The following is a 26,787-nucleotide window of genomic DNA, read 5'->3' as shown; positions in this document are numbered from 1 at the left end:
TGAGCAAGTTCATTGACGTCGGCTGATGTCAATTTTTTTTTCTACCCTTCTTTGCAGACACAGGAGTTTTTACAATATGAACATGTTCATCCTCCTCCAATGTCTTTACTTCCTCTTGATCATTAAAAATGTATAATTTACACCGACGGTTCAGCTCAACCAGCCATAGGTTATAAGCATGCTTATTCTGCAGCCTGCGTAAGTGTGGCAGGCACGATTGTTGATAGAGATTTTAAATCTACCTTAGAGCACACACAATCCCTTGGTGACTGTACGGCTCAATTAGCTGAGCTACGTGCTTTGGTTTTCAGTCTAGAGTTCGCTAATCCCGAGGTTCCTACCCTCATAGTGTGCAATTCTTTTTACTGGGTACAATCCTTTAATGACAACGTTTCAAGGACGTTTGCCACTCACACGTTATTTATACATTAGGACATCAGCATGTGGGAGCACATACTGTTGGAAATTCTTTGGCTGATGAAGCAGCCAAATCTGCAGTATCCACATGTTCAGTAGCAGCAGTCACTAGGTCTATGACTAAAATTGATGATGATATTCTTGCGGCAATCACTGCGACGAAGGAGGGGACAGAGTTCCCTCAAGGTTTTCCTTCACGTCACACTTATCACTTGTCTCCTGATCAAGTACCATATGCAACTAGTACATCTGTTAAAGCAATCTTTAACAGCCTGGAATCGCCTGATTCCCAACGAGGACCGTAGACTTTCTTTGATCATTGCCGCAAATGAGGGGGTGGCATCTGCCCATGCCGGAGTGAATGTGATAGTCTCTCTGTTACAACAATATTTCTGGTGGCATGGTTTATATCAGCAGGCACGTAAATATGTCTGGCTTGTGATATTCATCAACAAATTACACCTTATACAGTAGCACGCCCACCATATACTCAAGTTTACATTTCTAATCAGCCCTTTGGACGTATTTACTTTGATCACTGCGGTCCTTTGACTTCTGACACTGCATTTAAACATATCTTGGTTGCAGTGGATTAGTGAACAAGATTCCTTTGGGTTTGGCTGCAACGCAGTGCTGACGCTCTGGCTGTTATTAAGGATTTGCGTGTCTTTGTCGGGACATTTGCCTGTAGCACTTTCCATTCTGACCAAGGCCCGGCGTTTGCCTCTAAGACTTACCCGGACGTGATGAAGTCACTGGGAGTGCAGGTGAAATGTTCGTCTCCATATCGGCCTGAGGGCAATTCAGTTGTGAAGTGAATGACTTAAAGCAATCTTTAACAGCAAGGGTATTAGGTACTGGCAGGGGTTGGCTGACTCATCTCTATGGAGTCCAGCATGCATTAAATAATCTCCCATGAAGATCTCTGAGTGGGAGGACCCCGTACGAAATGCTCTTTGGCATTAAAATATTTGTGCCAGACCTTGATGGTCTAGAACATTTGACATAGATAACCATTGTTCTATATTACAGGATCTACAAAAGACTTGTGACACTCTTGCAAAAGATCATTTGCCCTCATCCACAGAAGCAGCAGTGCTGATTCCTCTTCCTGGCTGGCTACCTAAAGTTGTAGATCTGGTCTGAGAGAAAGTGGAGAACAAAAAAAGAAATGTAGTCCCTCCTACCGTGCTCCAGTCTCAGTTCTTGTATTGAAGGGTACCGGTACTGTGATTTTACCTCCACCGCCAGGGTGCATGGAGAATCAATTCATTTCTATTGAACATGTCAATTTACACCCTATGGCTTATACTAAATAGTATGCCTAGAAGGGTCCCTCGGCGGGATGTTTCATTGAGTAGGATGTTTTCCAAGACAACTCATCTACAATAGGAAAGCGAGGTGGAGGCTTCTATCGATTTATTACCTGTTTTACCGTCAACTTCAATGGCTATGTCCCATGACTATGCCTCTCCACCACTTGAGCTTACAGTTGACGTTCCTGATGATGAAGTTCCTTCATCCGCCAAAGCTGATCAGCACCCGTTATTTCATGCGGGCGCTACTGGTTATTATATGGACAGAGATCGCTTTTCTACAAATTCTTCTTCTTTGTCATCAACTTCCACTGTAGGAGAGCCTCCAACTCGTTTTTTGTGTTTTCATCTCTTGGTTTCTCCTTGGACATATACCAGGCTGGTGCTCACGATGGTGTTCCTCTTCATGTGGATTGGTTTTGTGACAGTTTTCTTCCTTCTAATCAATGGCCACTACTTACCAGAACGCTCTGCAGTCCATTTGCTGGATGGGGTATTGGCCCCCACACTTCATGTCACAAAATGAAAAGGGATCAACCCACGTTAATATTTCAGCATTTCCAGTCGTTGATGGAATAGTTTTGGATAAAGTAGCATTCGAAATCTACGGTCCAACGGAAATGATCCAGATTCCATACGTATTCGTGTATCCTTAGGTGATGTCATCATGCCAGGACTACATTCCGACTGTTGGGCTGTCAACGCAGTTCTTTTCACTGTTTTCAGACTTAAAATATTACACTGCATTTGAAACTGAAGATTTGTATATAAATTCTGCCAAGTATGCTGATCTATTCTGTTTCCAACATTATGGTCATCATTTTTTGCATAAATCCAACACTGTCAGTAATCTAGTTAATTATGCACAATGGGAACATTGTCCGCCATTCCAGGGAAGTTTGCAGACACATAGAAATTTAGTTTGTCTATTTCTCAGGTTATAATCTTTCTAACCCAGAGTCATATTATTATAAGGTGAATGCATCAACGCGCACAAAATTCATGCTGTCCCACACTAAATTAGTATATTCTTCAGCTTTCATAGCCAATTTGTCCCTAAACGGTTATAATTATTCGAAGGACATCATTAATTTGAAGTCAAAATGGGGTACCTAGGATTGGCAGGTGCAGGGATCTGAATCATTAGATCGTGCACATTTAATACCATCACAGTGGATATTGTTAAATCAAACTGTTCAACAAAGTGCATGCTTTGGCCACTGCTAAAAATGTAAACACAACCTCATTCCCGTCTTTGGCTTACTATGACACTTGGCAGCAATACACTAATTGTTCTCTTGATGATTTAACTGAAATGGTTCAAAATGGTACTCTTAATTTGTCCAATATTGAACCGCTAGGCTAGTTGGTGTGGCCACTCAATACCAATGCGTGTCAATTATGCTTTTCTAATGCCTCCAATGGTTTTATGCTCAGTAGACCTGATCCTCGTTTCCCCGCAATCTCATATAGTTACTACATTTTCTTTTGGTAAATTGTGTCAGCAATGGTTGGAACACTCCACACTGTCATCTGTCAAACAACATATTTATCTTTTGTCAGGTGACATTGTTATGGCTGATTTCCTTTTAGGTCCGAAATCCCCTCCCCCTAAACTTTTTGTATATGCTGCAAATAATGAATTTTGGAAACTGTCCCAGATGGAAACAGCTTTCTGCTTAAGCCAAATTGATCAAGATAATTTGAAAAAAGGTTCTTGATGTAGTTGATAATATTATTAATACTTAGGGGGTCATTAGGATGGCGGGCGGACTTAGTGACTTAGTCCGTCCGCCATCCTATCAGTCTTTGGGACCGCCCGCCATAAGGGCGGGGGTCCCGTGGGGGGTATTATGATGCGCCCGCTACTGTGGCGGGCGCATCCTGCATTTTTAGCATTGTGGCAGGCAGTGCTCTCACAATGCTAAAAATGCATGTATGCATTTGCATAATCAAAGCGGCAGGCACCGCGCGGTGCCTGCCGCTTTGTTTATTCAAATGCAGGGGGAACCACAGGTGCCCCCCCGTGTGCACCCCTATAGTGCTTTGCACTATCTTCCTCCCTTTCCCTAGTGGTTGAGACATTATCAATGATGTAATCAGACCCTATAACAAGCAAAAAGGATAGTACTATAATAATTGTCCCGTTCACCTGTATAGGCCTTGGGCTCGGTGCAGCAGATGACAAGGGGGTGGCCCAGCCCGGCCTACTTCGGCCCCGGACGGCCACAGATGGTCCCGCCCTTGTCCCGGCGCGTCCCGCGTGCGTCCTCGCGGGACGAGGGACCAGGCGGGGCTTAATACGCCTCCTGGCGCGTGCAGATGAGTCGTCCTGCCCCAAGGGATCCTGGGGCTTGTAGTCAGCAGGAGGTGGACCAGCGGAACCAAGCCCGGCCGGTCGATGGTAGGTGAAAGCCCGTGGGATTAGGGGGCGGAGCCAAGCCCGGCCACAGGAAAAGGGAGCAGCGAAACCAAAGCGCAGCCCCACGTTGAACTAGCAGCGTCTGGCAACAACAGGGAACTCGGCCCCAGGTGGGGCTTTATGCGCTTCCTGGCGCGTGCAGATGAGTCGTCCTGCCCCAAGGGATCCTGGGGCTTGTAGTCAGCAGGAGGTGGACCGGCAGAGCCAAGCCCGGCCAGTCGATGGTAGGTGGAAGCCCGTGGGAGTAGGGGGGCGGAGCCAAGCCCGGCCATAGGAAAAGGGAGCAGCGAAACCAAAGCGCAGCCCCATGGTGAACTAGCAGCGTCTTGCAACAACAGGGAACTCGGCCCCAGGCGGGGCTTTATGCGCCTCCTGGCGCGTGCAGATGAGTCGTCGTGCCCCAAGGGATCCTGGGGCTTGTAGTCAGCAGGAGGTGGACCGGCGGAGCCAAGCCCGGCCGGTCGATGGTAGGTGAAATCCCGTGGGAGTAGGGGTCAGAGCGAAGCCCGGCCACAGGAAAAGGGAGCAGCGAAATCAAAGTGCAGCCCCACGGCGAACTAGCAGCGTCTGGCAACAAGAGGGAACTCGGCCCCAGGCGGGGCTTTCTGCGCCTCCTGGCGCGTGCAGATGAGTCATCCTGCCCCAAAGGATCCTGGGGCTTGTAGTCAGCATGAGGTGGACCAGCGGAGGCAAGCCCGGCCGGTTGATGGTAGGTGAAAGCCCGTGGGAGCAGGGGGGTGGAGCCAAGCCCGGCCACAGGAAAAGGGAGCAGCAAAACCAAAGCGCAGCCCCACAGCGAACTAGCAGCGTCTGGCAACAACCATATTAAACTCTTTCTGCCCCGGCCGCAAGGCGACCGGGGCGGAAAAGCGGGGGACGGTCTTTCCGTCTGCCGCGGTCCCCCCGCCATAGTAATATGGCGGGGGGAAATGGGTGGCCGGCGGATATGAATGTCTGGCGGATCCAGCCAAACATCCTAATGGGCCCCTTTGTCTTCTCGTATTTACACTTTGGATATGTTTCATCTGTTATCGACATTGTACAGCATGATGTATCTGTTTTGTATCAGGGTCAAAATCAGTTGCGTTCTGTGATGCAATTTGGTTGGACATTGCAAACACTGAAAAGTGGGAAAGTGCCATGGGATTTTTGAATGCTTCGGCCCTGTTTTTACCGTTTAACCTGACAGATAAACAGAAGCTTATGTCAATGAAAGATGCTACACACACTATGTTATACATTGAGAAGTTGGAACAGTTACCATTCTCAATAGCGGAGACTGATTCTTCTGTATGGTTAATACACGGAGTTATCTCATTGCCCATTTCCCTATTTCACTTTACAGCATGCATGAAACATTATCCTATCGGTAGATTTGAGCCTCTTGACAGTAGTTATCTACATGAAGTATGGTCCTTACCCTTTACATTTCGTTGTCAACGTGCCGACAAGAAAGTTTTCCTAACAGGGGAGGATGGTGATTCTACCGTAGGAAATTCTTTAGATTGTAAATAAGTTAAACTTCACTGGGCTTGTAACGTATCGCCCCCTAATTTGGCCTGCTTCTTAAAAAGAACGCCAGTCCCTGCTAATATTCCCACGCTCAATTTGATTTCCAACAGAAATGATCTTATTCTTAATAACCACAACTGCTGGGGCTTACGGGCAGGAGTCCTGTATATAGTAACTGTTTCACAACGTGTTACATGTTCCACCAATGTTCTTTTTCCACCACCACAGGTGTTTGAAGATAGTTCACTGTGTCCTTCCATTCCTACTTTGAAAACAGATTTCAATCTAAGCAGACTCAAAATGCTATAGTTTCAACAAGAAGTCGCTCTGACTTCAGCTCGAGAGACCTTTGTATTGCAGGTGGCTAGAACATCAAGTGAGATTCAGTTACTGCTGAGAGATTCAGTCACTGCTGAATACCAATCTCCCACTACATTTTGGAGAATTAATTCACCAAATATTTAATGCGTCTGATACCGAAGGTCTTGCACATTTTTTTTTAACCTTGTGGGCTCCGGCCTCGTTTCATCTTTTTAGACTATTTTTGGAGTAATACCAGCATTTATTCATTCCATTTTTTCCAGCGCCTTCGGTGGGTTTCCGCTGGTGCTCTTGCTAGTTTGCGGAGTGATGGTTCTTCTACTCCTACTACGTAATGGCTGCCTGTCCTGTGGTTCAGCCCAGCCCAGGCCAATTGAAGCTGTATCGTGACCGGATGCAGCAACTTTTTGGATGCTTGCCATTAGCGACACTTGGCGTCAGCTATTGGCTTACCTTCTGCTACGCCTATTTCACCTGCATGCAACCTGTTTTCTACTATCGCCGGTGCGCCCTAGATGTCTGCCTCTCTAATACATCACAAGCTGACTTAGATTATGAACTGTTGGTGGGTCCTTTGCTGGCTGATGACCAGGACTGTTCCGAAGACAGACGCTTGCTGTGTGCAGCTACTCATGGAGCTTTGGCAAACTTGAGTACCTTTGCTTCTGCACAGCACCTCTTGCAGCGGAGTATCATCGAAAATCATGCAGGTTGCCCAGAATGCTCCTGGATGCACAAGATTATGAGGAGCATATTTGTTTGTTCGCCTTGCTCAATTGAATGGTGAGCCTCTTTGCAGAGGAGGGTATGAATGGCCTTTTGGAGCTGATTGTTTTCCACGGTGCACGTGATCTTTTTGAGTTTGATGAATATCCCGAAAAGGGCTTTCAGAACAGTCTTGAAGACCTACTTTTCAGGCATTTGTATGAACATTTTTTTTTAACTTTCCTCCTAAGAATCTTTATAAACTTTGGCTTTGATTTTTTCTTATTCTACACAATTAGGCCTTTCACCAACCACTTTGACTCTGCTCACCTTTACGTTCTGTTACCCTGAGTGCTACAGACCTGACCAAGGGGAGGGTGTCATGTGGCCGTTGGGGACATTGTCGACATTCAGTAAGTTAGCATGAGCCCTGCCACCATGATGCAGCTTTGTACAAATTACAACATGGCCTTATTTTTGCATGCACCTTTGTTTATGCCTTTTACATGAGAACTGTCCACTGTGTTTGTTCTCTGTCTGTTCCTGGAGTTTAGTCTGAACATTGTGTGCAAGGTCGATAAACAATGCCCCTTGTTATTCTGTTCTGGTCAGGCCCTGGCACCTAGACAAAACATACCAATGCTGCTGGAAACTCGTCCTTTGGATATTATGGGGATAAATGCATGGGGGACACACACTTGGAGAGGAACCTTTCCAGGGAGAAGAGCAAGACAGTGTCTATGATGTAGAACTACCATCTATAGACTAAGGTATGGGGTCTGCAGAGATCTTCTAATATATAATAATACTTCTTCTTAGCAATGGGAGGGAGGCTAGGCTCTTTAGTCTTTTCATTTCAATATGTCAGCTCCATTCATGATTTATGGACTAGCTGCTATGCTGACTGTATTTGTATTATGCATTTTCCTGCTTGGGGTGGCATGTATACTGCATGTTAGGGCACATTAGTTAAAATAAATATTTTAAACTGTTTTAGTGTCTCTGTCAGATCTTATTGTGGACAGGTACAAGAGTGTGAGCGAAAGGGTGTGTCTTGTTACCGCGATTCCTGAGAGATCTGGGAGTGTTGTGTTCTGGGGTGTCTAATAGCTTGTTTCTCTGTGAGTGAGTAGGAGAGCAAGTGAGACACTATAGCTAGTCAGCCCTGGGCTTATGGGTAGTCAGGTGGAAGGATGACTCAGTCCCTACTTACTAAGTTCCCATAATCCTACGCATAGTTCTGTTCTTGGGCAGAATCCCTGTAAAAGTATAAATTGGATTCTACCCCATTCTCAGAACGAGGACCCCATCTCCTTGACATATCTATCTTGAAGGCCAGTTGAAGCAGTCACTGATCACTGGCAATTTATTTACTACATCACAAGACCATAAAAATACTGCCCACATATGAATATTTGAATGAAAGGGCTGTAACATGTATTCATCGTAAAACTGTTTTGGATCATATATTAATCTCAAAAGGTGCTACAATTTATTTTGTACTTCATCATTTAAATGCCCCACATTCCCTATCCGTAGTAAAGATCTAGGGATTTTTTTAAAGCATTATTTCTAACTAGACCTTTAGTTTATTGTACCATACTGCAAGTGAGTTCCAGTCAACTAGTATAATCTCTTGAATTGAGATATAACCCATGGGATCACTTGTGTATGCTGTGGAAGCAGACAGACATAGCTCTCTGAAATTCAACAACATTTGAGTTATTTGCTGCAATGGAAATCAAAAAAATAGTACAGAGTGTGGGCACCGCTTGTAATGAGGCTTCACAATTGGGATTGCTACACTACACTAGGCATGCAATGGGATCCAGGGATAACTATGTTACCCAGACCACAATTAAGATCCTCTAGAGACCTGCAATGGTGGTGGCCATCTTGAGCCATTTAGTCTATTTTACTTGTGTTTCAAAGTGTTTCTTGATAGAAAATCAATACACTAGTTGTTTCAGCTAGGACACATGTTGCCATGAGTCCAATTTCATTCTATCTCCTTGCCAGAGTGATTCAGGATTTTGTATACAAAGAGATATAATGAATAATATTAAAGACTAACAGCCTGATTCATCAAGGGGCCGTTTTGCGTGGCCCTAATAGCGAATCATAGCGACTCGCTATTGAGGACACGCAAAACGGTATTCATGTAGGAATTGCTAAATAAATAGCGATTCCTACATGTTCTCTATTTGCGAGTAGCAATTTGCTACTCGCAAGAAAAGGAATAACTCCCCATTCATTCCTATGGGCCAAAAGGCCCATAGGAATGAATGGGGAGTATCCCTTATTTGCGAGTAGCAATTTACTACTCGCAAATAAGATAGCGATTTTAAGGGTGCCAGGGGTGTCCAAAGGACACCCTGTAGCACCCTAAAATGCAAATTTGAACATGTGTTGCGCACACACATGTCCAAAGGACATGTGTGTGTGCAACATGCAACTTAGAAAAATGCTTTTAAAAGCATTTTTCTAAGTTTTTGCTATTTACCGAGAGGTCTGACCTCTCGGTAAATAGCGGCCCAAATTTGAAAAATCGCAATTTTTGAAAGTGTCATGAATAGCATTTAAGGAATCTCTAATAGAGATTCCTTAAATGCTAATCCTTGCATATTAGCTAATTCTTCATTAGCGATTTTTGCATTTGGGATTGTGAATCCCAAATGCCAAAATTGCACTCGCAAAAGGCAAGATTCTGAGAATCTTGCCCTTTGCGAGTGCAATTTTGCTTCATGAATCAGGCTGTAAGGATTTAAACTATGATTTAAATTCTGTGGGCTGTAATTCTAAGTTCTAGCTCTAATTCTTGTCCAGATACGCCAGTGTTCTTAAGATCTTTAGCACTAGCCCAATACCCTGGTGCCATCCGGAGTTTATTTCAAAAGTACCATGCAGAGAAAAAAGGTGCAAAAGAAATTGGGTCAACAAATTATACCTAGCAAAGCTCAATTGAGAAAAACAATGTCTAAGTTGATATAATCATGGTGCAAGTTGGTAAAGGCAAGGATGCTGCCTACAAATGCCCGCAACAGAGACACGTGAAAGGTAGATGATCAAAGTGGGGAAACTTGCTGCTCTCTATTCCTAAATTAATCAACGCTTTTTAAAGGAAATAATGGCCATTATGTTTTTTATTCTAGGGGCAATATTCCACAAATATACTTTGAAGATATTCATTTGATTTTCCTAGCTTCTAGTTGTGGCAAAAAAATGTTTTGCTGTGATTTGTATATAAAAAGGGGGGGGGGGGTTTCTCACTCTGCATGCAAGATACACATATTCCACTTTTATTGACTGACTTTTTGAGGTATATCATGGCAGATGCCGCATGCAATGTAAACTTCAACAAGCACAATTCTTTAAGAAAACATAGCTGAAAGAGACTAGTGCATGATTACTCATTGTGCATTACAATTTTATGTTCACATTCTTAACACTTATGTGCATATGGCCTGAATCATTCTCTATGTTCGTCCCATGCTCATAATAATGTTACCCTTAGTTTGTTCTATTTCTATTAATGATTATCTTCTCTTCCTGTTTTGAACTTTGGAATACTTCATGAAATAATAAGCATAAAAACATATCTACAAATCTATTCGATACAATACCAAAATCAAGATTAGGTTCACATTTTGCAAAGGTTTGCATAAACTGTCCTTAGATTGTTCAACAACTGATAGAGTTTCCTAGGCCAACAATTCATTGCTTACACATTTTCTATTAGAGAACAAACAGTAGATCTAGACACAAAATGACAAACTCAGTGTTCAATTATTATGCAAGACATGATACAGGAAATTAATAAGCACTCTTACAACGGGTATGATCCATCCAAACTCCTGGTTGTTGACTCCGATTATAAAGGGAACAGGGTTGGACTCATGATCAGCCAAAATCTCCTCAGGATTCTTGGGAAGAAATACACCATCGGTCACACCAGGGACGACCTTCAACTTTTAGGTGGACAAAAAAGTGAGTTATTTTTTAAAACGAATATTATTTTGAAGAAATTACATCATTTGATAAGATTACAATTAAATACATTGACAATCCCTTACTAAAGAGATATGCATTGAAGTTCTCCTCATCCCTCTTCATATGCAGCATTTCTTAATGATCCATGCCCAAATAAACATAAAAAATCAAGGAATTAGCCTTTTATATATTACTTTATTTAATTTAATAATCACCTCATTCAAAACATGTAACTTGAATATCTTGAATTAACTCATAGCAACTTATTGTTTTAGAGAATCTCTGTACGCACAATGAAATATCACAGATCACATAATTTACCAGAGGATGTAACATTCATTTAAAGACACGCTGCTTTCTCCCGGATCTTTAGAATCCACTGCTTTAAAAATGAAAGGTAAAAAAGGTCCTATGTACAATGCACAATTACTATTTAATGATTTAATATAACAAAGCAGTCCATCTATTTGTTTATACATCCTACCATTAGCATTTCATGTGAATTTAAAATACTCAAAAATACATGGATTTGTTGTGATAACTCCGTGTAAAAATGCATTTAAAGACTTAGCCATATTTACATCAAATAAACCTCATCTAACCGACTCCAAAGTGCTGAAAGTAGGAGGGCCCAGCATATGTCAATAAGGGCCAGATTTAGTCCATCTTTTGTAGATTTCAACATTAAAAAAAACATTTAAAATTACTGCTAAGTGGAGCAACATTATATAGTCAATTATTAGCCTGAATACTTGACATGCAACTGGCAACTCCTGGACATTTGTCGCACAACCCAGATGTACAGAAAAACATCTGACTGAACTAATATAGAACCTCTGAAGTAAGAGCCAATAAGGACAGATACAACTGAAACCAAAGTTAATAACGGTTGAATAAAATAATTATAGATTTAGTAAAACAATTTGAGATTCCACTTTTCTTCACATCATAAATAAAATCTTTGATAGGTGTGAGGTCAGAAATGCATCAGTCATTTCAACTGAGAATGTTATTCGACTGTTCAATGGGTACTATCATGTTTTTTTAAAAAAATGGAAGGTACTACTTCATAGAAAAACATTGTTGGCATACATCTGAATAACTGTAAAGCGTTATGCATGTAGCAGCCCAGAAATCCACTCTCATCAAAACTCTTTGGGGAATTCAACAGAAGAACTCCATTGGCCCTTCCTGCCAGGAAATATCAACTTCAAGACCTACTACAAGATTCCCCAAGACCATTATCTATGGTACAACCCATACCTGAGAACCAAGATCAAGGCATATGTATGGATATGCAACAGTACATTGCCAGGAAAGATACCAGGCACCAGGCCTTCACTCAGACATTCCTAATACAAGCAAACCTGTGCCAATCTAAAACCACCAGGCACAACCTCCACTTCACTTCAGAAAGTGGCTCAAGCACTACTCTTTAAACAACTCTTCATTACTATGGAACTGCTGGTTGTAGGCACATATGAAGAGTATTCAACCAACCCCTTCTTGCTCCCTAATCCTATACTGGCCAATTGTTTCTCTGCAGAATCTCAATCCCCTCCCCACCCACTGCATCTTAGCCTTGCTGGTTTACTCCATGACCCTCCATTCCTTCTCCCTTTCTAATCATAGCAGGCTTTCCCATGCTGCTCAACCCCGGTCTGCTCTCCAACGATCTGTTGCTACCCCAGCCAATTTACACCATTCAGTTGCTTTGTATATAGATACAAATACATAAATGCATATGTTACGTAATGTTATGCATTGCAATCCTAGCATAGTCCTCCTCTGCCATTCTACCTCATCTCACGTTACAACATTGTTCTCAACAGACTGTATAGCAATTTCGAATTGTAAGTTTAATGGTAGGATTGAGGAAGTGTTACCAAATCGTTGAAACATCTGAAGGCAGGAATATTAGAGTTGGCATGTGTTATAACGGTTCTGGAGTTTCATACTCATCGAAAGTGGCTGCAATCCTTGAATATATAAGATGAGCAAATGGAACATGCCACCAGAGATAGGAATTGGGGGAAGAAATATATAAGGGATTGAGAGAAATCCTTGACTGGCGTAAGCACTTCTACATGGTTGATCTTTCAAGGTAAGCCAGCACTCTGTCTAGATGTTATGGAATGGGTAGAGTTACACAGACTGGAAGACAGAGGGGAAAACGTGAGTAAGTAGTCACGCTGAAAACAAACAATATAGCTGGTTCTAGGAGTGAGTAATTCTGTTATCAGCACAAAGTTAGCCAGCACACAGGATGAAGGCCCTCGGATGCTGCAGGAACACACACTAACAAATCCTCTTTTCAAAATCAGGATTGAGCACAAGCACTTGAGCACTGGTTAGCAGCAGTAAATTGCAGAGAGTCCTAGGGCCAAAATATATGAATTCAGCAAAACAGGAGGGGAGAGAGCAATACATTTGGGAACAGACCACCCTAAAACTGGCAAGTCTAACAGATGATATAGGCGAATCTTAGACTTTCTGCTGTAACATTTGGTGGTAGTAGACATAAAAATAGAAAAAGGGAGAGCTGCAAAGGGATGAATAAAAAGAGTTGTTGTAAGCAAACTCAGCTACGGCAGTCCAGCGGTACCAGGCATTTGGATTGTCCATAAAAATCATCGTAGGTATTGCTCTAACAACAGGCACAGTAGTTTCTCTGTCCATGGGTTTGTGGGTGGTAACAAGTTGACTTAAAATGCCTGGTACCCACTCTTTTCATAAGTGCAATCCAAAGAAGGTAATTGAACAGAGTTCTTTTATCTGAGTGCTCAGCCTTGGATAGCCAATGCAAATGAAAAATGTGAGTGATTAATATTCCTGTTTATTCAAACGCCCGCTGGAAGTTTCTTTAAGGGGATGAAGTGTCATGTGGCAACCATGCAAAAAGGGGCACTTTCCTACACATACCCCTTCCAAATGATTTCTCCAATTGGTAAACACTTCGATGGATGAAATCACTCTATCATTTATGGTGTAATTCTTCTCAGTATCTGTCATAGGTTTCGAATATTAGGCCACAGGATGTGTAAAAAAGTGGATTATTATTTGGGGTGGGCCCATCTCAATGAATAATAACAATAACTTGTCAGGGTAAAGCCCAGACACCGAAATTCACTAAATTACCCTGAGCTACATCTCCTGGTAGATATGGCACAGAGCAAACAGGATTAACTTACAACAATGTGTAAAGTATTAATTCAGTATCAAACGATAACAAGATCAAAAAACCAAACAATTAAAATTCCAAATTGAATTTCAAGAAAACAGGGTACCTCTTAATTACCAAAATGATATAAAAATGATAATAATCAAATAAGGGGAACAGGAGGTATGAGTTTTAAAACTCTTTAGTGAAAATAGCACCAAAAAGGGCTAAGCACCAATGGTAGTCTATGGTCGCAGTAGAAAAGTACGAAAGTACACTGTTGATCCCAAGGTTGGATACACCAAGCAGGATGGCCGGGTAAAGAATTTTCCATTATGAGTTAGTCTGAAAAAGGAAAGTCAAAATCTCTAATTTGGGTCAAGGCATCAGTGTGTATCTGAACAGAGAACCAAAACGATGGATTGGCACTGGGCGAGGTCTAGCTTAAGCCATTGGTTTTTAGATTTGGAACAAGGAGGAATTGTAAAACTTCTTTCTAAAGATCACGTGGAGAATTACAGACTAAGCATACCTAGAAGCAAAAGTTTATCTATTAAATTACAAAAGACGGAAAATTAGTTTCACGTACTGTTCATATTCGCTAGCCAGACTTCATGATCTATAACTCGCCCTGCTATCATGCACAGCATTCTCATAAATGACGTAATTTGAGATGTCATGGATGTTGCTATGATTTAGCATGGTATAAATGATTATTATATCAAACAATATAAGCTTTGGGGAGGTGCAAGTTATAGTACATGAAGTGTGACTTACGAGTTGACAACACTGTGTGCAGCGATGCATGAGTTATAGCATGTTTCGGCCACTGCAAAAATCATAACTGTAAGTTATAACTATAACTTTAGAATTTGTAAGATTTGTGTAGTTTAAGTTGATTGTGTACATTAAGTTTTCCTAACTATAACTAAGCTTAAGCCTTTGCTTTTCTTAATTGAAAAAATATATATATATATTTATTCAAGGCCTTTCTGGGGCCGAAACGTGTCATGGCGGTGCGTGGTGTATCAATGGATGAAATAAACACTTTGCACTGAGAAGATTGGGTCAGTTTCGTCTTTTCCAAGGAGGTTTGCAATGGAGTTCTTTATATAAAAAAGAAGGAGAGAACTCTGGGTAGTTCTCAAATTTAGGTGGAAAGCAGCTCCTGTTAGAGCACCATCAACACCAGCGACACTCTAGATCGGCTCACCTCAAATGTCTGTTTTTCTATCAAAGTCTTTAAGCATAGGGTTAGCACAGTGCCATCCACGCCGAGATAGAAAAGGACAAAGTCTTTTCCATTTCTACAGCAAAGTCTTTAAGCCTGGGACTAACACAGTGGTGTCCTTGCCGAGCTGTAAAATGACAAAAGCCATTTACCACTCCAGGCACAGTATTACAGCTTTGAAATGGTAAAATACCAACTCAAGCCAACCTGAAATGAGTAGAAACAACCCCTGACACAGTGTTTTGCTCTAATTAGAGCTCTTCAGAGAGGTATAGCTTTCTCCAAACACAAGGGAGCACCCAGTATAAGTCAAAACAAAACCCTTTCAGGCATAGACTGACGCAGAAATTATGCAAAAAAGAAGGCGAGAACGCTGGGTAGTTCTCAAATTTAGGTGGAAAGCAGCTCCTGTTAGAGCACTCTCAACATCAGCGACACTCTAGATCTGCTCACCTCAAATGTCTGTTTTTCTATCAATGTCTTTAAGCATAGGATTAGCACAGTGCCATCCACGCCGAGATAGAAAAGGATAAAGTCTTTTGCCATTTCTACAGCAAAGTCTTTAAGCATAGGACTAACACAGTGCTGTCCTTGCCGAGCTGTAAAATGACAAAAGCCATTTACCACTCCAGGGCACAGTATTACAGCTTTGAAATGGTAAAATACCAACTCAAGCCAACCTGAAATGAGTAAAAACAACCCCTGACACAGTGGTCCGCTCTAATTAGAGCTCTTCAGAGAGGTATAGCTTTGTCCAGACACAAGGGAGCACCCAGTATAAGCCAAACCAAAACCCTTTCAGGCATAGAGTGATGCAGAAACTATGTTAAAAAGAAGGAGAGAACTCTGGGTAGTTCTCAAATTTAGGTGGAAAGCAGCTCCTGTTAGAGCACTCTCAACATCAGCGACACTCTAGATCTGCTCACCTCAAATGTCTGTTTTTCTATCAATGTCTTTAAGCATAGGATTAGCACAGTGTCATCCACGCAGAGATAGAAAAGGACAAAGTCTTTTGTCATTTCTGCAGCAAAGTCTTTAAGCATAGGACTAACACAGTGCTGTCCTTGCCGAGCTGTAAAATGACAAAAGCCATTTACCACTTCAGGCACAGTATTACAGCTTTGAAATGGTAAAATACCAACTCAAGCCAACCTGAAATGAGTACAAACAACCCCTGACACAGTGTTTCGCTCTAATTCAGGCATAGAGGGATGCAGAAATTATGCAAAAAAGAAGGAGAGAACTCTGGGTAGTTCTCAAATTTAGGTTGGCTTGAATTGGTATTTTACCATTTCAGCACTGTGTTAGCTACTAGAGTCCTGGAGCGTTGAATTCCCTGCTGTGGGATTTCTATATAGAACCGTATTTATTTTGCCATCTGCTATAAACACCCTGAGGTCGAGGTAGTTCACTGGCACTGAACTAACCTCTCTGGAGAAACGCAGATTCAGAGTATTGTCATTCAGACTGTCTATGTAATCATAAGCAGCACTTGTCCCCTTCCAAATTAAACAAGTCGTCAATATACCTGTACCAGGATATCCCCTCTCATGATCCATTTACTCCATGATGCGAGCTGGTCACCTGCTCCTCCCACCAGCCTACAAATACATTTGCAGTGCCGGTGGCAAAGCAGGTGCCCATCGCGGTCCCAGAGATCTGCTTGTAATAGTTCTCTTGAAAGAGAAAAATTTTGTTTGTTAAGCAGAACTCTGTGAAGTCCAGTAACATCACATTATGCTCTGCAAATTTCAATGGACTTTTGTTCAGATAAAACTGGCTTGCTTTTAATCCACTGGAGTGCTCGATACAGGTATAGAGACGGGTTATATCTAATACCATTAACTGATATGATTGATCCCAATGCAATGCCTCAATGTTATTTCGGAAATCTTTTTTATCTTTTACATAAGACTATAATTGTAATACTGCTTGAAATAAAAAATGGTCAATAAACATAGACAAATGTTCCGTAAGGCTTCCTTATGAGAATACTATACATCTTCCGGGAAGATCCTGGCTGTTCTTATGACGTTTGGGAATATGGTAAAAAGTTGGTTTTATTGGATTCAAGTTCCTTAAAAACAAATATTTCTCTGTTCCCAACATGATTTTGTCATACCATTTCTTTATAAGAGAATGGTAATTTTTGATACTGACATTGTATTTCTCTTTAGTAGATCTTTCATAATACCTGTTATCCGATAACTGTTTCATTGCTCCATTACAATATTGTTCTTTCGTCTGAAACACGACATTGCCAACTTTATCAGAAGGCTTAAACACCAACGATGCGTCCTTATGCAGATTTTTCAATGCCTTCCTTTGATTTTTCGTGATGTCAGTTGCTTTGAGACTTCCTCGTTCTTAGTTTGAGCAAATCATTGTTAACTGCTTCTGAGAACACATCAATAGCGTCAAATGGCATTTGTGGAACAAATTGTGAGACCGGTTTAAATGGGCTCTCCTCTTTTTGTTGTTCTATGACCACTTTCTCTGATCTTAATGCAATATCCTCGGTACTCATATGTCGCAATCTTGCTCCATGTACAATTGCTCCAATATTTCCAAAACCGGCAAGTCTCTTACCGTCAGGATGTCAGTAGCAGGTATAACATTCGGTCTGCTTTTGATACTCTTTGATGTAGGTTTCAGTTTGAAATATTTGTGTAGTTTTAATTTATGGACAGATGAATCCTCGCCTGGTATATTCCAGTTGATGATTTGAACAGAAACGAAGTCCCAGTTTTAGAACTTCTTCCTCAGTTGGTGATAAAACCCTTTGTGTAAGATTGACCACCGTTAATTTTTCACCAATTACAGCCACTTCTTGCCCCTCCTGCTACTCGGGGGAGGAATTGATTTTTCCTACGCCAGCCACGCCTTCGTGTTTTTCAATGTTTTTTTCCGGGGGTTTGCTTTTCACACCCCTCAACCACGACTGGCGTATTAATTGAAATTCCTGGTGAAAAGGTGTTGGCTTTGCTTTGCTTGTCGATGTGCCATGGACAAGCACGGCCATGGGCACCTGATTAGCCCCCAGCTATGCAAATTTATTGATGGGCTGGTGGTAGGAGCAGGTGGCCGCACAACTGACAGAATTTGATAGCAGTGTTGTCCTTTGGCTGCGCTTTATTGATGACATTTTTTTCATTTGGCGTGGGGACGATTAGTCAGCCAGAGATTTTGTTAGAAAGCTCAATGTCAATACATGTAACCTAATCTTTACTGAACATATCAGCAAAACATCTATTGACGTCTTAGACGTACAAGTATCCATCCATTGTGGGGCATTGGAGACAAAATTGTTCAGGAAAAACACGGCAGGGAACAGTATATTAAGTGCTAACAGCGCACATCCCCCTAATCTCATCTACAGCATCCCTTATGGAGAGTTGATGCGTGCAAAACGCGATTGGAGCACAGAGACAACATTTAATGTGGAAAAAGAGACTATGTGTAAACATTTCAGAGAGAGGGGATACAATAAAAAGACTATCAAACAAGCAAGTAAGAGAGTGGAAGAGATCAGTAGGAATGAACTATTGCATCCAGGAAGACAATGAGATTCATAACCACTTTCTCAGGTCAGGCACATGAGGTGCGTAAAATATAAACAAACATTGGCATGTCCTATGAACAGATGAAAGCCTTAAGAAGAGTTTAAACAGCAATCCTCAGATCACTTTTTAAAAAAAAGTAGATCCCTGCGTGATGAATTGAGTCTGAATTTAATTACTGCAAGTAACAAAGCGAAACACAGTGGCAGTCCAGGCTTCCCATGTTGTAAAAACTGCAAAGCTTGTAGTAATAGTATTGACTGTATTAAGTTCATACTACCAAACTTTAAAACAGAATTTGTGATTAGGAAAACTCTAACCTGCAAAATCATGTATTGCGTAAATGCTCTGAACTGTCCCTGTAATAAGTTTTATATAGGGAGCACGATACATCGTGCAAAAAAAAGGGGTTTGGAGCATGTATGTGCCATCAGACATAATAACAGACAATACCTGGTGGCACAGTACTTTTCTGACTGTCATTTTCAGGATGAAAGGCTGCCTAAAATGATGGTTATTGATGTCGTATTTCCAAATGTAAGGGGTGGTAATCGCGAATCACTATTGCTTAAATTGGAATCGAGATATATTATTGATTTTGAAACAATGTTACAAAAAGGTTTGAACTCGAGTGAAGAAATGGCAATTCATCTCCATGGTTAAAAATTTAAAAGAATAATTTGTTATAAGTGCAGTTTCGACCCTGGAGGTTTTTATAGTTTGTTGTTTTAAAATATAATGCTTTTATTTTTCACACACTATTTTCTTTCATCTTGGCAGTGATGAATGTGGAAAGTTCTTTTATCTTCGATAATTATTCTCTATGAACTGGCCAAAATTACTTCTGGATCATGTACGTGTAAATCAATTTTGTGAGCCATATAATTTTCTAGCTCACTGGGACTGGATAGTACAGAAATAATGACACAGTGCGAACAGATTGGTAGTTTTTGATAATTATACAATTGTGAAATGTAGGAATGTATTCATGATTTGGTTATAATATAATATTGATATGTTATAAATTGATGATTGCAATCGCCCACCAGGGCAGGACCGACAGTAATTCGAGTAAAGTGTTAGTTGCACAATTGATATAAGCGGAATTATGGCTTTGTGACAGTGTGACATGTAGCAACCAATTGATTGTAATTACTAACTGGGGCAGGAACGCTATTAAATGAATAATTTCATGCACAGTTACACATCATGCAAAAGCATCACTGTGTCAAAATGGCCGCTATTAAATTGTAATGCGGTAATATTAAATCTAATCGGCCAACAGTTATGGGGTTGGTTTGTAGTTTGTGTGGATTTGGTTAGTTTTAGACGAAAACATGAGCCATATGAACAACAAAATAATGATAATACACAGATTACTATATAAATTACGAATGATTAACAATGTTAAAATGGCTGCCATACTTTGCACTGATTTAATCACTAGATGTGGGTGAAGTCTGTTGTTGATGTTAATAATATGAAGCATTTAAAATGGGAAATGCAACGTTTGTCTATTGTGGCCGTGAGCAAGGCGTAAAGCCGAAAGCGTCGTTTGATGTCATTAAAACTTTATTGAAGCATGTCTGAGTGTCCGAGTACTTTCTACTGAATTGGAGAAAGAGTTTTCTGGGCTATCCGGTAACCTGATCTCGGACTGCCTGTTGACAGCCTCGTAACCAAACCGGAACTGGTGAACTATATACCCGAGTACAAGCCTCTTCTTTGCTGAAGTTGGAGTGTTCGTGTGGATTAAATTCAGCGCTGGCGGTTGACGCTGTACGCGTACCACCAGCCGTTTTTGTTGCTCAACTCTGACCGCATGATGTTGGGAGGAGTATGGTAGTGCTATGCAGTGGAGCCCCCGGAGTACGCACCAGGAAAAGGTGTTTTCCTGAAAGCGTGTATTCTTTCCTACCAAGGTTGATTGCTGTTATCCTTATACCTTCCAGGAAACTGTCCTGGAGAGATATGAGCTGATGGTGAAGGTGGGACGACGTGGTTGTTGCTGCTTCCCGCCTACGTGGCATTGTTGCTGTTTGCTGTCTGCTGCCCACTCCTCGCGGCCCCCGCTTCGCGGGAGCCGCTCGAGGCTGCCACTACCAAGGATTAGCTGACATCGAGAGGAGCCGTGCAGGGACGCTTCACCCCTGCGGGACTGCGAGGACCAGCGGGCGCTGCGCTCCTAGACTCGCTGCAGCTGGTCCTCTTCCCGCCCCCCTCCCGCCTGGATTAAAGAACCGAGGGCAGGGTGCGCGTTGTACCGCTGTTGAAGGTGGGATGACGTGGTTGTTGCTGCTTCCCGCCTACATGGCATTGTTGCTGTTTGCTGACTGCTGCCCACTCCTTACGGCCCCCGCTTCGCGGGAGCCGCTCGAGGCTGCCATCACCAAGGATTAGCTGACATCGAGAGGAGCCGTACAGGGACGCTTCACCCCTGCGGGACTGCGAGGACCAGCGGGCGCTGCGCTCCTAGACTCGCCGCAGCTGGTCCTCTTCCCGCCCCCCTCCCGCCTGGATTAAAGAACCGAGGGCAGGGTGCGCGTTGTACCGCTGTTGAAGGTGGGACGACGTGGTTGTTGCTGCTTCCCGCCTACGTGGCATTGTTGCTGTTTGCTGTCTGCTGCCCACTCCTCGCGGCCCCCGCTTCGCGGAGGCCGCTCGAGGCTGCCACTAGCTGACATCGAGAGGAGCCGTACAGGGACGCTTCACCCCTGCGGGACTGCGAGGACCAGCGGGCGCTGCGCTCCTAGACTCGCCGCAGCTGGTCCTCTTCCTGCCTCCCTCCCGTTATATTCAGTCAGCGCCAGACGCGCAAGCGGTACGCGCGCGGGGCAAAGCGCGGAGCGAAGCCCGGGCAAAGGGCGGGCCCTCTGAGGCCCTCAGAGACCGTGTGAGGCCGGGCGGGGCCTACTCTCTTCCACTTACTGATCCACATAGTTATCTGGTTCTTCGATGGCTCAAAGTCCGGGCCAATTGCAGTCTGAGAAGGCTGGGTGTAGTTTCAACGGCCCTCTTGATAATTATTTTACAAAGGCTACCAGCAATGATCAAGATAGGGAGAAAACCCTGACTGAGCGTAGGGCAGACCGGCGTCACTCTGTTGAAAGCATAAAGAATAAGGTTTCTGCTGCCTCCCCGCCCAATGCCCTTTCGCTTACCCTTGGATGTACTTCTTCCAATGAAGACCCCTTATCCTTGGAAAGCTTTCCACTCTTGTTACGAGACTGCACTCCTACACCCTTGGGTCAAATAGACCAGCCCGTAAATCACATCCCTCCTTCTAGTTCGATATTGTCTGATGTTGACTTGACTACTCGGACCCAGGCCCAGCCTAAACATGCTTTAAATAAATTGGTAAAACCAGTGCTGGCAAAAAGTCACGGTCCACCGCCTGCAAAAAGAAGACGGAAGGGGGGGGCTTTGCAAAAACCACTCGGATTTTGGAAAACCTTCTAAATCCTTCATTAAAACTGCTCTGAACCCTGTTGTTGCTCAATCTAACATGCCAATTCTGGCTCCCTTGCCACTTTTGGCACCAGCTGTACAATCTGTGAATACTATTGCTTCAATCGACATTCTGGATGACCCATCCCAAATGGATGTTTCCACTGTCGCCTCACTGGATAACATGGAACACCTAATTAGGTCTTTCATTTTACCCATTATAGAGAGGCTGAGGAGGGTGGAGAAAAAGCTTGAAGTGATTGAGGCTGCAGTTATTAATCACCAGGGACCAACTAAGGCAGTGGCGAGTGGGGATCCAGTACCTCCAGCTGGTGCCTACGTGCACCTCCGGCGTCCCAAAAAGCACCTTTCAATTAGCTAAACCAACTAATCCCAAGCACCAGAAGGTTCCCTCCCCTAAACAGAATATCAGCTCAGTCCCCATACCAGTAATGGTAGCTGCGACGGGACCTGGAAAACCCTCTGTGGGAACCTCACAACAGACTACAAGGGGTCCCATCAGACACACCAGGCCACGAAGAATCCCCCAAGCAGAATTGCCCCCCGAAGCCGCCCCGTATGTGGTTGTTCTGACGGGGGTTCCCAGCTTGCCACTAAACAAGAGGGAGGGGTTTCTTCAGCTTAAAAATAAAATCATGCACTGGCTTGCTCAATTTAGACCATTAACACACAACATTGATGGCGAAATTGTGCATGTTAGACGACTCCCCTGGTTGGGTAGTAGGGTCAAGGATATCGATGGGGATTTAGTTGTTATAAATTTTAGGGACCCACAAGCAGTCACCTACATACTAAACTGGCCCCCAGGGTGGAGGCAGTAACTCTATTGTTCCGCGCCCCTTGACCTATTTCTATCCTAGATCCCTGGTGTTTCCTCCTACCCACACTGGTGCCCAGTTACCTAACCAGACTGTTCCCCTAATGTCCTACAATATTGGGTTTCCACCAGAACCCCCACATTATCACCACGCTGCTGACCCTTTTGGGTGGAAGACGGTACCTCTCAGGTCTATTAGAAATCCTAATGGGAGGATGGAACATCTGAGACCTTTCACACCCTTGGAGACAGCAAACAGGTTTGATGTCTTCTCTAGTCTGGATAACTGTGATTGAAGATCACAGAATGACCACTGTATGACTGGTCAAATAAACAAAATGCAAATAGAGAACACTGGTGGTGGCTGTAAATCGAATGAAAAATCACAACAATTAGTGTTGGAGAGTACAGCAACAGTCACTCCAATAACTCTAGAACCTGCTACACATAGGGATAAGTGTGATACAATATTGAAGTCTATTCCTGTTGTAGAACAAGTGGCTCAAGATCTGATGTTAACTGGGGCCAACCATGGGGGAGCTGTCACTGATGTAGGAGGTGCCCTGAACACAAGGCAAGTGTGCGATGCCTTGGTCCCCCCAGTAGCAAGCCCTATTTTAGGGGCTGGTAATATTATGGCCTTGAAAAAGGGGGCAACACTTTCAGGGGAAAGATCAACCATGCAACGCAAAATTACAATGATATCTTGGAATATTGCTGGTTTGACAAAAAATCTTTCTGACCCTGATTGGTCTAATTACATAGACTCCTGTGACATTTGCCTGCTCAAAGAAACCTGGACCCTTGAAATACCACATAGGGTGGGATATAGGACTTTTAATAACGAGGCAGTTCCATCAGTCAGAGGTAGACCATCAGGGGGGCTTACGGTATGGATCAGAGTGTCATTGGAGGTAAAAATTACACAACTAAATACAGATTCAGCAGATATACTAGGACTTGTAGTTAATCTGAAGGATGGTAGGCGTATTGTTGTGTTTAACGTTTATAACCGTCCTTGTGGGTTATCGAAAGAATCTGTAATTATTGATAAATTGGATAATCTCCTTAATGATCTTGTAGATACACCAAGTAGTATATTAGTAGGTGGTGATTTTAATTGCAATTTTGAGCCGATTATAGGGTTTGGAGACGTTTTTTCAGATGAGGATAGGGCCAATAACATCCCTTCCCTATCATATAGGGAGGGAGTGGGCTGTACGATCTTAGCAACCCAGATAATGAGATTGGTATCAGTACATGGTTTGAGGGCCTGTAATGGCCGTTTCCCATCAGACTCTCCAAAAGCACCAACTTTTGTCAAAAATAAGTCTTATAGTTGGATCGAATATATTCTGGTATCTTTCGACATTTGGTCCTTCCTATCTGACTTTGTAATTGACTCAGGTATGAAAGTGACCATCGGCCGTTACACCTGTCAATAGACTATAGATTAGTCCCTAGTACTAGGATTCCGATGGATTACTGCATATTGGATAACTTAACCACTGATGCCCCTTTAATAAGTAACAATAGGCGCTCCCTTAAATGGGCAAGCTTATTGAGTAATAAGGAGGCATTATCCAGTATTTACCTACTCTTTGCAGATGTCTTTGCAAAACATCTGATTCAACCTGTCGAGGGCAAGGTTTTTACCGACTTGCATATTGAATTTTTTAAAGCCCTAGAACCATATGTGTCGAAAATGCCAAATAAAAAAAGGCTGCAAAAAATTACTTCCATTGGTACTAAACCCTGGTACAATAAGGATTGTCAAAACTGTAAGGGTTCACTTATAGAGGCAATTAAGAGCAAAAAAATTGATGTAATCAGGACTTTAAGGCAAGAATATAGGAGGGTGCAGAAAAAGGCTAGAATTAACTGGGATGAGGAATGTTGGGAGAATATGCTAATAGCTGTTAAACCGAAAGACAATGTGGGTTTCTGGAAACTAGTTGCCAACGAGAAAATTGGAGGTAGGTCACCGGATGATGTGTTCATTGATGAACAAACTTGGGTCAATCATTTCACCCATTTGTATGAAGCCCCAGTCAGTGACAGCAGTTGGAAATAGCCCATGGCTGGTACCAGCCACAAATAATTTAGAGTTTAGCCTCGAGGAAACCGAGCAAGCAATTATAGCTGTGAAAAACGGTAAAGCCCCAGGCCTAGACAAAATACCTGGGGACTTGTATAAGCATGAGATCAGTGTATGGGCGCCTTATATTAACAAGTTTTTTAACATATTAGTTGCAGGTGGAAATTTACCAGATAGCTGGCAGGGTGCAGAAATTACCTTAGTTTTTAAGAAGGGTGATAGATATGATCCTTCTAATTATCGTCCTATTTGTCTTTTAGATATTTTACAAAAAATCTTTTCAAGGCACCTTTGAAATCGAATGGATTTGTGGATAGATGAGAACGAGATCTTTACAAAGTTCCAAGCAGGCTTTAGACGGAACACGAGTACAATAGATCAGGTTTTTAGGTTTTGTTGCATTTGTTGGAAATATGTTTTTTTATTAAAAGGACACATTTATGTAGCTTTTGTTGACCTTAGGGCAGCTTTTGATTTAGTTTTGCGGGATTGTTTATGGGATTGTTTGTTTGCACTGGGAGTACCAACTTGTATACTCCAGCAGATTAGACGTTTACATGATAATAACTTTGCTAGAGTATGCTGGGGCCCGAAAGGGGAACTAACAGAACCTGTACCTATCAGACGGGGAGTCCGTCAAAGATGTGTGTTGGCCCCTACACTTTTTTCCTTATTTGTCAACGACATTCCAGATTATTTAGATAGGTGCAATAATGACTCCCCAAAGTTGAATGGTGTGAGGGTCCCCTCACTCCTATTTGCGGACGATACGATCCTGATCTTGCAAACGCCCACTGGTCTACAAACCCTTTTAAATTCCTTCAAAATGTACTGTGACTCAAAAGGCCTAGAAATAAATACGAAAAAAACTAAATGTATGTCAATAAATCCCCATAAATCATTTAAGGGGCAATTCTTCCTAAACAGCCAAAGACTTGACTTGTTTCAAATTTTTCGTACCTTGGTGTCTCCTTAGACTCAACAACCTCATGGAGAACGCAAATTGAAAAAAGTAAAACCATCTTTAACCAGAGTACCCTACATATTATAAAGCGTCATGGGGCAAGTCTAAGCAAGTCCATTTCGCAAGCACTTGAAGTTTTTTAATTTAAGGTACAATCTGGTGCTTTATATGGAGCAGAAATCTGGGGAACAAATGCAGGTAACATTTTTATGACTAGTGAAAACAACTTTTATAGAAGGCTTTTGAGTTTGCCCAAACGTACCCCACTTGTACCATTACTTTTGGACTTAAACATGAAACGAACGGATCATATCGCATTACTTAGGCCTCTTTTGTTTTGGGTTAGGCTTTGGAGTGCCCTAGAACTTACAGATTATAAACAAGGAATCTTAGAAGTTAAGAACCTTGATGTTTATAATATCAACCCTTGGCTGAAGCATGTCAAAAATTGGTTCCACCGGATAGGCCTTGCTCATTTCTGGGACGATCCAGCGTGCTTGAGACAAAGATGCAAGATTCTGGTCAAGGCAAGATTTTGGTTTTATATAACACATAATTACCTAAACGATCAGCCATGTGGATCCTTTACATGTAGCTTTCTTGATTTTAAGGACTCTCCACTTTTTGAAGATTTCTTAAATGAGATTCAACCACCCCTCGCAAAAAGCTTGTACTTAAAATTTAGATACGGTATACTTAAATCAAATTCAGTACTAGCTAGATGGGATAAATCAATAGGGCAATCAAAAAGTGCAAATTGTATATGTTGTCAGTTAAATCAAAGAGAGGATGACATCCACATATTG

At 42.4% G+C, this 26,787-nt stretch overlaps 1 protein-coding gene across 2 annotated transcripts in view; it reads right to left on the bottom strand.

The window, feature by feature from the left end:
- Positions 1 to 26,787, bottom strand: part of LOC144799332 (fatty acyl-CoA hydrolase precursor, medium chain-like) — a 395,371-nt gene that overhangs the window by 67,343 nt on the left and 301,241 nt on the right. For both annotated transcript variants that reach the window (XM_078670579.1, XM_078670580.1), the window contains exon 9: positions 10,524 to 10,661. In XM_078670579.1, the coding sequence (XP_078526705.1) occupies positions 10,524 to 10,661 (138 nt within the window). The remainder of the gene's footprint in view (positions 1 to 10,523; positions 10,662 to 26,787) is intronic.

This window comes from Lissotriton helveticus, chromosome 12 (assembly GCF_964261635.1).
Source record: "Lissotriton helveticus chromosome 12, aLisHel1.1, whole genome shotgun sequence".
In the NCBI taxonomy this organism is placed as follows: Eukaryota; Metazoa; Chordata; class Amphibia; order Caudata; family Salamandridae; genus Lissotriton; species Lissotriton helveticus.
Note: the sequence above shows the minus strand (reverse complement) of the source record. Positions and strands in the feature narration are given on the sequence as shown.